Source organism: Bidens hawaiensis, unplaced genomic scaffold (assembly GCF_021521415.1).
Source record: "Bidens hawaiensis isolate Kalapana, Puna unplaced genomic scaffold, B.hawaiensis_p1.1 tig00023789_1, whole genome shotgun sequence".
Taxonomy (NCBI): domain Eukaryota; kingdom Viridiplantae; phylum Streptophyta; class Magnoliopsida; order Asterales; family Asteraceae; genus Bidens; species Bidens hawaiensis.
In genome coordinates, this window is record NW_027493733.1 from 274,615 (window position 1) to 286,692 (window position 12,078).

Sequence of the window (12,078 nt, forward strand, 5' to 3'; positions counted from 1 at the left end):
TAAACGTAAGACACAACGGTAAATACATATAACACAATGACCCTAAACGTAACACATAATGGAATACATATTACACAATGGCTTGGACGTGACACACACTCAACATAAAACAAACGTTGAGCACAAAGACACAGTGACAAACGAAATACACAATGATGTAATCTTTGTTTTAATTTTTATCTTTAATATAAGTATCAATTGAAAAAATACAATGACCAAAATATATAACACAATGCATAGAAAAACCAAATTAAAAAACACAATGGACAACTAAATAACACAATACAAAAAAACCCACCAATTTTTTTTATTTTTATATAACAATATGATATTCATACTAAAGATAAAAAAACGCTTGTTATTATGGTAAAAAAAATTTCCTAAAAAACGTCGTATGAAAAAAGTCATAGACGTTTTAAAATTATGGAGTAATCGACATGTGCCTTGTATGTGAGAGAGAGAGAGTCACCATAAGTGGGTTATTACCTTCATGCCATTTTCATCAATTTTTATTTATAAATTAATCTCCACCATCCAAATCTAAGATCAATAGATTATATTACTTCTCACCCTTCTCATTATTGTTGTCCTTTGTATTATAACTTTACCCATATATTGTAAAGGTATTTTTATTTGATAAAATATAAAGTGATAGGTGATGATGTGTTGGTTTGTGAAGGTTTGTTTTTGTGGAATTAAGTGTGAGTTTTTTAAAAAAGTTTGAAATCTGATGTGGCGTTGATGTGACGGTTATTTTATGTTTGTTGTTATGAATGCTCTTAGAGATGTCCTCTATCGTCTATATAACACAACTGTACAATGGATGCCTTAATCCTTATGACCACAAAAAATGCAAGAAATAGTGGCATCTTTTAGAGAACTACATTAGACACAAGAAGATGCTTAACCTCAATACTGAAACCAAAATATAGAACTTGCATTAGATTTATTTATAGTATCAACATGTTAACCCGACAACACAATTTTATACGACCGCTTTACATAAAGGGTTAACTTAAAAGAGTTGAAACGAACAAAAGACCGCTTACATTCACAATCAAAACGATTTTGACATCAACCTGTCTTCTACCAATCTTTTCCACTTAGATTTGAGCAACTTCCTGTACACAACAGTTCAAAAGAAAAATCTTTAAATGACCAACCTTAATCCGTATATGTGAAACTTTCACTATAAGACTAGTCTAGAATTGAACTGTAATTATCATAATCTAGATCGTATCTGTGTGTAATATCAAACTCTACACGAGTTACCTTTGAGCAGTCACAATTGTGTGCTTAACGCTGAGATTTCAATTCCTCCACCTTCTTTTCAGTTGCCTTCAATGCTTTCCCATAGATGCTTATCAACTGCAAACAACGATCAACTATCAAGCATCATATGTATATACGTATGTATCTATATATTGATATATACAAACATGCCTCGTCAATTTCATCAGGGGTGATTATAAAAGGTGGAGACATCATTATGTTATCACCAGCAATCCGCACCAACATCCCATTTTCTGCACACTGTGCTCCAAAATATGCACCTACCCCTAAACTCAAATATTATCAACATTTGATACAGTTAAGTTGGTTGTAACAAATAATAGAAGACGATATATGAACGAAACACTCCTACCCCATTCAGAAGGGAAGGGGGTGTCGGGTGACTTGTTATCAGCAAATTCAGTAGCCAAAATCAAACCCGTTCCACGAATCTACAGAGTAAATAAACATTCAGTAAGTTATAATTGTTACAAAAAACAAATTAACTTTATGGTTGTATTAAGTACCTCTCCGATTATAGGACTTGAGGAAAAAGCTTTTAAACCGTCTTGAAACTTTGGGGCCACGCTGTTTACTTGCTCAACAATGTTTCTCTCCCTGACCATACATAAATCATAGTTAAAGGTCAAATGGGCCTAGTAGAACTGACTAGGGCAGCTAAATGGGTCGTAGAACCTGAACACGAACCAAACCCGAAATTGGTGTCACACAAATGAACCCGAACACAACACGTGTATTTGTGGGTTGACACCAATATAATTTTTTAATACAATAATTTACAAAAGAATTTGGAGTATGAAGCACATACTGATAAATTTTCAGGGCTTCTAATGCAACAGCACATGCCACTGGATGTCCAGAATAGGTAAATCCATGACTAAATGCACCTAACGAAAGTATAATTGCCACAATATATGATTCAGGACCATGATGAAATTCACCAAAAATAAATAAACAAATGGAAGTCTAGTGATTTACCTAGTTTATTGCTATGGGAAGATATCACATCTGCAACTTGCGGGGAAACAAGAACAGCGCCAATGGGCATATATGCAGATGAAAGTGCCTGAAAAACTCGGTTTCAAAATATTTAAAACCCTCAATTATATAAAAAAAGTAGATGTGGCAAGATGAGTAGGTCCCATAACGCGTCAAGATGAGTTTGGGTTGAAACGGGCCATTATAATAATACGGGTCAAAAGAACCAGTTCAGGCTGACCCTGACCCGTTTGACCCGTTTTTTGGATTAAGAACGAGTTGGAAAGTGTGTGATGATTTTACCTTGGCTACGGAGACAAGATCAGGCTTAATATTGTATTTATCACAACCAAACATAGTTCCAAGCCTCCCAAATGCACAGATTACCTAAATAAACCATGTAAATGAAATATGAAAAAAAAACGTATAAAGCAATATAAAAATTACTGCAGTACCTCATCTGCGATGAATAGAATATCATATTTTTTAACAACCGCCTGAATCTGCATAAAGGTTTTATAAGACCATGTTAGACAAATTAAGCTTCTGCTAAGTAAATTAACATATATTACACATAATTTATATTATGGAAACAACCTTCTCAAAATAACCTTCAGGTGGAGGTATTACACCTCCAGCTCCCATTACAGGCTCTGCAATAAATGCAGCAATCTGAAACCAACAAAAGCATACAATGTCATCCACAACAAGCACCAAGAAATTTTAATATATGTATCTCTATAATGATATATTTTTTTAATACCGTTTCTGGCCCTTCTTTGATGATCAAATTTTCCAAATTGGTGGCTAATCTGGTTGAAAACTGCTCTTCCGTTTCACCTATCACATAATATGCATAACTATTAAATTGATCAAATTCATAAATCTTGATAATTGAATAAAGAGGGTAGATACAAACCTGGAAGATGAAACCGCCAATAATGAGGACAATCGGTATGTAACACAAATGGAGAAGGCAGATCAAAATTCTGATGCAATGGTGGAAGACTGCCAAAAAAAATTTTAAAAAATTATTGCCAAGAACAACCAGAAAGATTTAGTAGATAGTAACATTTTTGTTAAAATCCTACCCGGAAAGACTAGCTGATATGAGAGTTGAGCCATGGTATCTGTGGAACATAAAATATTAAATTAAAATAAAAATATAAGCTTCCTAAAAGCCATGATTTGAGAAAAATAATAGCATTACGATTTAGATCGAGCAATAAATTTCTTCTTGTTTGGCCTTCCAAGTGCATTATTGTAATACCATACCAGTTTCACCTACAACATTGAAGAATGAATGAATTACATTGCTAAATTCAAAACATTGTGAAAATACTACATATTAACTGAAACAATAAGCAAACCTGAGTGTCGTTAGCTTCTGAGCCACTGTTTGTGAAAAATACTTTCTTCATTTTACTAGCTGTAAACATTTCAAGAAGTTCTTTTGCAAGATCCTGTATAAAATATCACATTAATCCACATCCACCTTTTATATATACATATATGCATATGTACATGTATCAAGTTCGAAAAATTATTCATTATACCAGTGAGGGTTTTGTAGTACGGTTCCAAAACGAGTGGTAGAATGGTAAAGTATTTAGCTGTTTGGTTGCAGCATCAACAAGACGGGGTTCACTCCCCCCTGAAAAATTCAAAAATTAAGTGCATTATAAATTAAAATATATATAATTCTTCCTTAGAATTTTGTTTTTACAAAACACCATGAATAACTGACTAGCCATCACTAAATTAACACGTTAACGTTACTGAGAATATAAAAATGTACCTAAAGCTGTGCACCATAGACCAGCAAGAGAATCAAGATACTTCTTCCCGTTGATATCATAGACATATGAACCCTATCAAAACACGAACACAAAAAAATTTATAAAATAAAAATAAAAGAATTAGCATCATGTCATAAACAAAATACATAAGTATTATGTTCATAACATTTACCTTAGACTTCTCTATCACCAAGGGGTGTAAATCAGTACTCTGCCAGCCAGCAGTAAAAGGAGCTAACATACCATGTCCTTTATACCTACAATTGAAATCAAATGTCAAACTGGAGTCAATTTAATAGAAAAAACAAACTGAATTATATTAACATATAAGAAGTTGCATCAAACATACCCCTCGTCACGTTGAACCGCTTCTGTACTAGCCCCCCTTGCCAATAAAACTCTAGAACCTCCATTTTTTGTGTATGTACTGATCTGTGTATTATACACAAATTAATATCTTATCAATATATTCTAGCCCAATTTGTAAAGATAATATTTATTTGACTGCATATTACACATTCCAGTAGCTTCCTGATTTATTTTAAACATCTATTACACCATTGTGAATGCAAATTAATTTGCCTAACTAATTTATCATTTTCATTCAGATAACATTAATTCCAAAACAAATTGATCAAAAAGTACTACTTATTCATCTGTTCCAATCATCAGATCAAAGTTAGGTTAAGACGGTCCACATACGAATCTTATGTTTCACTCATTATGCCTATTTTTCCGAATCCTATATTGTTCGTACCGTGATCGCTATCTATAGTTATGTAAACCGACCGCAATCGAATTCATAAACAGGATTTACTTATACAGCAAAATTAAATCATATAATTATTTTATCATTTTAAAACAAATTGATCAAGAAGTACTACTTATTCATCTGTCCCTATCACCAGATCAAAATTAGGTTAGGTTAATACGCTCCACATACGACTCTTATGTTTCACTCATTATGCCTAATTTTCAAATTCTATATTGTTCATGCTATCTATAATTACGTAAACCGATCACAATCGAATTCATAAACAGGATTTACTTATACAGCAAAATTAAATCATATAATTATTTTATCATTTTAAAACAAATTGATCAAGAAGTACTACTTATTCATCTGTCCCAATCATCATATCAAAAATTGGGTTAAGACGGTCCACATACGACTCTTATGTTTCACTCATTATGGCTAATTTTAAAATTCTATATTGTTCATGCTATCTATAGTTACGTAAACCGATCACAATCGAATTCATAAACAGGATTTACTCATACAACAAAATTAAATCATATAATTATTTTATCATTTTCATTGTGATAACATGTATAATTCCAAAACAAATTGATCAAGTACTACTACTTATTCATCTGTCCCTATCACCAGATCAAAATTAGGTTAGGTTAATACGCTCCACATACGAATCTTATTTTTCACTCGTTATATTTATACCTAATTTTCTGAACTCTATATTATTCATATCATGATCGGTAACATTAGTTACGTAAATCGATCGCAATCGCATATCATAAACAGTAATTATTTCACAACGAAATGTAAACCTAACAGAATCGACATGGATTAGAGTTCGATAACGCAGAATTTGACCTGTGAAGTGGCTCGTCGCAATAGACTGTTCATCTTGTTGTGGTGTATACTGTTGGTCCAAAAGAACTGGATTAGAGATTCACTGTTTACTTGTAAAAATAAGATATTATTGAGAGAGAGAGTGACCAAGTGGTTTTCGTTGATTTGACGGCTGGATAGAATCAAGGAAATGGTTATTTATTCACTTAAACAGCTGGGAATCGAATCAAATCAAATTAGTTACGTAATCTTACTTTTTATTTGTAAAGTAAAAAACGGTTTTGACTTTTTGTATAACAAACTATTTTACATTATTGGTCCGTTTAGTTTGGGATACCTTACGAACTATGGTCTCTATACTGTTTGATAAAAATATATAGCTCATCTATAAAGGTTTAATTTGATCTGGAGTGGTAAATTGTTTAAATTATTAAGTTTGTCTAAGTGGGTGTTTGGGAGTGCTTTTCTTTTTTGCTTTTTGCTTTTTGGAGGGGTAAAATGTTCAAAATGCACCTCCAAAAGCAACTAAAAGCATCAAATTGAAGCTTTTTTACTTTTTGGATGGGTAACATGACATGAATTAATATATGGGTCGTGTTTTGGTTTATTAAACGCTCTACTTTGGGTACGGTACTCGCTTTTGTACCCATTTGTTCTTTTTTTTAAATTCCACTAAACTAGGTATCGGTATCGGTATTGGTACGGTGCCGACAATCAATTAATTATAATACCAAAACTGTAATACCACAACCATAACTGTAATACCACATCCAAAACATAATACCAAAACTAAAAATGAAACAAATCAATCATAATATAAAATCCATTCAAAATCAAGTAATGAATACCAAAACATGCAAAGTATCAAAAAGAATTTTATCAAAATGTTTAAAACAAAATTAACTTATACAAAGAAAGTTAACATTCGATTAATCTTCGCTAGTCATCTTTCCATTTTCCCTATTCCTTTTCTTTTTTTATTGTTTCCTCAATTTCTATAGAAAAACAAGAGAGAAAATTAATACATGTTATCTAATGACATACACAATTACACATACATGAAATAAAAATGTACAAATACACAATATATGAATATCCACATATATATTGAGAATGAACTTATTCAACTAATATATATTATGTTTTGAAAATCTCGATTGAAAGTTAAGTCATGAATATTGAAAACCTAATAAAAACCCCTACATATTCTAAACGGGTTCCAATACCCGTAATACCCGTTCTTGTACTCGGAAGTACCCGTACCTATAATCAGCAAATTTGGGTACTCATACTCGTACCCAATAGACACGTACGGGTACACGTACTGGTACTGAACAGGTACGGGTACGGGTATTTGGGAAAAACATCTTATCCTTATTCTCGAGATGGAAAACAAATGAAATGGAATGAAAGAGAAAAAAATTGTTGTGTTTCAGGAGTTTTTTTAAAGAAAGAAAAAGAAAGGAAATTGGAGAAAATTGTGTTCTTGAGTTTTATTAAACGAAAGAACAGAAAACAAATTGAAGGAAAATGTAACAACTCGTTTAATGGTCAGAAAATAAAATATATAAAGCGTATGTTTTAAATATTGATAAATGAGTAAAATGATTACATGAGGTATGGGATATTGAGGCCAAAACAATTAGTATTATAAGACACCGTATAAAAATATTATATTTGACATTGTTCCGTTTTTAATGAAACTTAGGTCGAAACGTAGAGAAAAATGAGTACGTTTCAACGACATATTTGTAATTTTATTAAACGTCATATTTTAAAAGTTATAAAAGTAAAACGAGATTTGAGCTAAATTAATTATAATAATAATATTATAATACACTAATAATAAATACGATAATAATAATAGCGTGATAATACATTTAAAATATTAAAAGTTGAACTTGCTCTCCAAATTTCGAAGTCCTTTTCGAATTAAGAGATTTTTACTAATTTACGAATAGATTACATGTCTTCATTTTGGAAAATTGGTTATAAATAATCAAAACTATGGCCTATTGGTAAATATCCCTTCCAACTTTATACTTGCCTGCTGGCAGTACCAACTACATATGCATTTGTTTTAAACCGGCCGCGACTAACGGATGTTAACTCCGTTAGTCTTTTGCTGACGTGGTCATCCGAGCTGTCAATAATTAAATTAGGTGGGCGTCTACGTGGCCTGCTGACTGTGTATAACAGATATGTGTAACATTACGTGGCCGGCTCACTTTATATAACGATTTTTGAACCCTAAAACACTAATTTTGTTCAATTGAAGAACCCTAAAATACGAAATCAATCAATTGAACAACAATCGATATATGGAAATGAGATCATCCACCGTGTCTTCATCTCGTGCCAAGAAAAACCCTAAAAGGTTTAAGCTTGATTTCGATGGAAACGTTTACTGCAATCATGATATCCTTGCCATTCCAAGGATTGCTGGGCGTAGAAGTATTCAAATTGGGGATGAGTTTTATGGTTGCCCTTTATGGCCGGTACGTACACTTATCTAAGTTTCGTGTTTTTATTTACAAATCTAATTAGGTTAATTGATTTTATGAGTAGAATGAAGATTGTAAGTTCTTCATATGGAAAAAAGAAATTGATGAATTCTTGAAGCAACGTGGAGTATGCAACTGCAATGTAAGAAAAGATCAAGAATTTGAAGATATAAAAATAGAGAATTTGAAGTTGCACAATATTATCTTGCAAGAAGAGAACAAAAACCTGAAACAACAGTTGTCAATGAAGTCCAATTGGAAGAATAAATGTGTTTTAGGTTTAGTGGTCTTTCTCATAGCAACGTGGTGGATATTACATGTGTAATGCTAATTATGTTAATGGCAATCAATTGAATCTATGTTGGTAATGTTATGTATGGAACCTTGTTATGTAATGTTAGTTGTTAATTAAGTAATGGAATGTTTGTTTGTTAATCTTTGTTTTGGAATTTTGATTGTTAGTGTTTGATACATAGTCTTTGATTGCTGCACATGTTGCCCTTATGACAATTTGACCCCGATTGACCATTATGCCCATATTGACCATTTTACCCCTAAAGACCATCTGTGATCTCTAAACAAGTTGCTGCACATGTTGCCCCTACTGACAATTTTACCCCTAATGACCATTATGCCCATATTGACCATTTTGACCAACCATATGTTATAAATGAGCATTTGATACATGCTGCAACATATTGACCATTTTTAACAGGCTGATGCAACTTGAGTTGAATGTTGGGGAACTTGAGTTGACTGCAACATATTGACCAACCATATTGATACATGCTGACTTATCATATTGATACATTTTTGACCATTTTTGTTGCACAACAGTCAACTCAACCATTTGATACATGCTGCAACATATTGACCAACCATATTGATACATGCTGACTTATCATATTGATACATTTTAACCATTTTTGTTGCACAACAGTCAACTCAACCATTTGATACATGCTGCAACATATTGACCATTTTTAACTGGTGCTGCTGCACATCTTAACAGGCTGTGACCTCTAAACATGTTGCTGCACATGTTGTGACCAATCACAACTAATACATTTTGACCTCTAAACATGTTGCTGCATATGTTGTGACCAATCACAACTGATACATTTTGACCCCTAAACAAGCTGCTGCACATGTTACCTCCCTAATGACCATTTTGCCCCTAATGACAATTTTACCCCTAATGACATTTTGGCCCTAATCATAGGCTGCTGCACATGTTGTGACCAATCACAACTGATACATTTTGACCTCTAAACAAGCTGCTGCACATGTTACCTCCCTAATGACCATTTTGCCCCTAATGACAATTTTGCCCCTAATGACATTTTGCCCCTAATCATAGGCTGCTGCACATGTTGTGACCAATCACAACTGATACATTTTTACTTTAATCCCCTTAATGATCATTTTTACCCCTAATGACCATTGTACCCCTAATGACCATTATGCCCATACTGACCATTTTACCCCTATTCACATGTTGCCCATAATGACCATTTTACACCTAATGACCATTATGCCCATACTGACCATTTTACCTCTATTCACATGTTGCCCCTAATGATAATTTTACCCCTCATAACCATTATGCCCATATTGACCATTTTACCTCCCTAAACAGGCTACTGTCTAAACAACTAACAAACAATCATGAATAGGAGACTGCAAAATACATGAATAAGAGACTGCAAAATACACATACACAATTTCAAAAGTTTCAAACATAAAACACACAAACAAGTTTACCATCATACATATTGTTTCAAAAGCTAAGTTTAGCATCATTCAAAGGTTCAAAAAACATAAGTTTCAAACATCAAACAGTGAAAAAAAATTCAAAGGATCAAGCATCATTCCATTTGGCCTTCCCCTTTGTGCTTCCCCTTGACCTTTGTGAAGCTTGAGTTGACTGTCACTGATGACTAAATTTCTACCATTTGTCACAGCATATTTCCTAACAGCATCTTTAAAAGCATCCCTAGTAGGGAACCTTATACCAACAACCCACTTGAAATTTTCCCACTCAGTTTGCTGACCTACAACTGGAACATCTTGTTTGTACTTGTTCCCTCTGATTTTATCATCTTCACTCTCTCCAGGCGAGTTAACATCACCATCTGAATCCTCATAGCTGCTGTAAGTTTCTACATATGAGGGCCCTGCATCACCAGATTCTTTCAAACCTACATCAACCAATTTACCAGTTTCTTTCAAGCATTCCTCAAGCACCTTATTTTCGGTTGCAACAACCTCTTCACGTACTTGTTTTCTTGCAACAATTGAATCTCTCAGCTCTTCATCATCAGATTCATCATCATCCAAATTAACATTGTAAGACTCATCATCAGAATCATCACAGTATTCATCTAACTCATCTGAACTACTATCAACTGGTGGTGAAGTGTTTGTAACTGGTGGTAGTTCAATTGGTGGTGAAGTACTGATAATTTGTGGTAGCTGACTAGGTGGTGAAGCTGGAAATACCTGTTTTCTTGTTGTAAGCTTGCTATACCTCACAGGACTCAATGTTGGATGAGAAATGGTTGGCTGGGATTGTGGTTTACTATGCATTGTTGGATGAGTTAAGGGGCTAGTGGGCTGCATAATGGGCTGGGCTTCAGTGTTAGTGGGCTGGGATTGAGTGTTAGTGGGCTGGGATTCAAGGCTACTGGGTTGTGGTTTGGGTTTCCTTAGTTTTTCGGTTTGAACGTATATAACTAACCTTTCATCAGCTCCAAGCAGAGATGCCATCTCGTTTACTACTCCATCACTATTTAAATGTTTTACCCGACCATCACCAGGTATTAAGCAATATAAGAACAAATCCTCATTCTTTTCATATGAACCATAATCCATTGTATAACCTAGTATCTCAAAATATGAAAGCTTATCAACATCTAACCCTAATGATGTTGTTTCCCCCCCCCCCCCCCCAACATACCTTAATCTAGGAGGATTGACATCAAATTTCCCACCAGTCTTGAAGTCGATATTGATTTTATCATCCATTGTTTCAATCTTCTGGCCCTAATGATGTTCAATCGTCGAGCAATTAGGGTTCGTTCTTCGTCTACAGAGTATTACCGTTGTTGAGATAGAATTAGGGATTGTATTGAGTTAGGGATTTATATTGAGTTAGGGACTTGTATTTTTATACAGATTGTATAAAGTGAGACGGCCACGTAATGTTACACATATCTGTTATACACAGTCAGCAGGCCACGTAGACGTCCACCTAATTTAATTATTGACAGCTCGGATGGCCACGTCAGCAAAAGACTAACGGAGTTAACATCCGTTAGTCGCGGCCGGTTTAAAACAAATGCATATGTAGTTGGTAATGCCAGCAGGCAAGTGTAAAGTTGAGAGAGATATTTACCAATAGGCCATAGTTTGGATTATTTATAACCAATTTTCCCTTCATTTTTGAATAAGGAGGTTTTATTTTAAATTTTTTTATATTTAAGTAACCAAGGAATAGGTCGGCAAAAAAATTATCTATATGTATTGTAAAGAATTATATACAAACTTCAATCTTTCGCGCTAGAGATCGAAACCAATAAGGTATGTTTATTTATATACATATTTTGATAGATAAAATAATTAACTCTTCTTATGTAGTAATGTTAAAACAACATGTTAGTAGAAATAAGTTAGGTACTAGGTACGATCTATAAGGATATAAATTTAATCTCTTTAATGTTTTAATAGTGTATTAATATTATAACTTGAGTTTAACGCTCCATTAGAGAAAGTTTTAACTTAACACAACTAGTCTGGTACGTGCACAACTAGATTGTTGGTTGGTATTGTTACATGATTCTAATTTGGGTAATGATGATTGGTGAACAAAAGGTTTACCACGGATTTAAAAGGCCTTCAAAGAAAAATGATC

At 33.5% G+C, this 12,078-nt stretch overlaps 1 protein-coding gene across 1 annotated transcript; it reads right to left on the minus strand.

Moving 5' to 3' along the window:
• Positions 1-917: 917 nt before the first annotated feature.
• LOC143567994 (gamma aminobutyrate transaminase 1, mitochondrial-like) lies at positions 918-5,824 on the minus strand. The gene is made up of 20 exons (XM_077054265.1): positions 5,683-5,824; positions 4,420-4,502; positions 4,243-4,327; positions 4,070-4,142; positions 3,828-3,925; positions 3,642-3,734; positions 3,482-3,555; positions 3,363-3,401; positions 3,191-3,279; positions 3,035-3,111; positions 2,869-2,943; positions 2,727-2,774; positions 2,575-2,658; positions 2,272-2,359; positions 2,102-2,180; positions 1,800-1,890; positions 1,646-1,724; positions 1,444-1,559; positions 1,273-1,368; positions 918-1,121 (listed from the first exon to the last, which is right to left on the minus strand). Exons 1-19 carry the CDS (start codon positions 5,713-5,715, stop codon positions 1,297-1,299), a joined length of 1,476 nt encoding a protein of 491 aa, XP_076910380.1. The 5' UTR covers positions 5,716-5,824; the 3' UTR covers positions 918-1,121; positions 1,273-1,296.
• Between the last annotated feature and the right edge of the window lie 6,254 nt (positions 5,825-12,078).

Excerpts from the sequence above, each read along its gene's own strand:
- LOC143567994 (XM_077054265.1), bottom strand. The coding sequence starts at position 5,715 with ATGAACAGTCTATTGCGACGAGCCACTTCACAG. Across the intron at positions 3,402-3,481 it reads TTTATTGCTCGATCTAAATC|ATACCATGGCTCAACTCTCA; the intron begins GTAATGCTATTA and ends TATGTTCCACAG. Across the intron at positions 2,181-2,271 it reads TTCCCATAGCAATAAACTAG|GTGCATTTAGTCATGGATTT; the intron begins GTAAATCACTAG and ends TACTTTCGTTAG.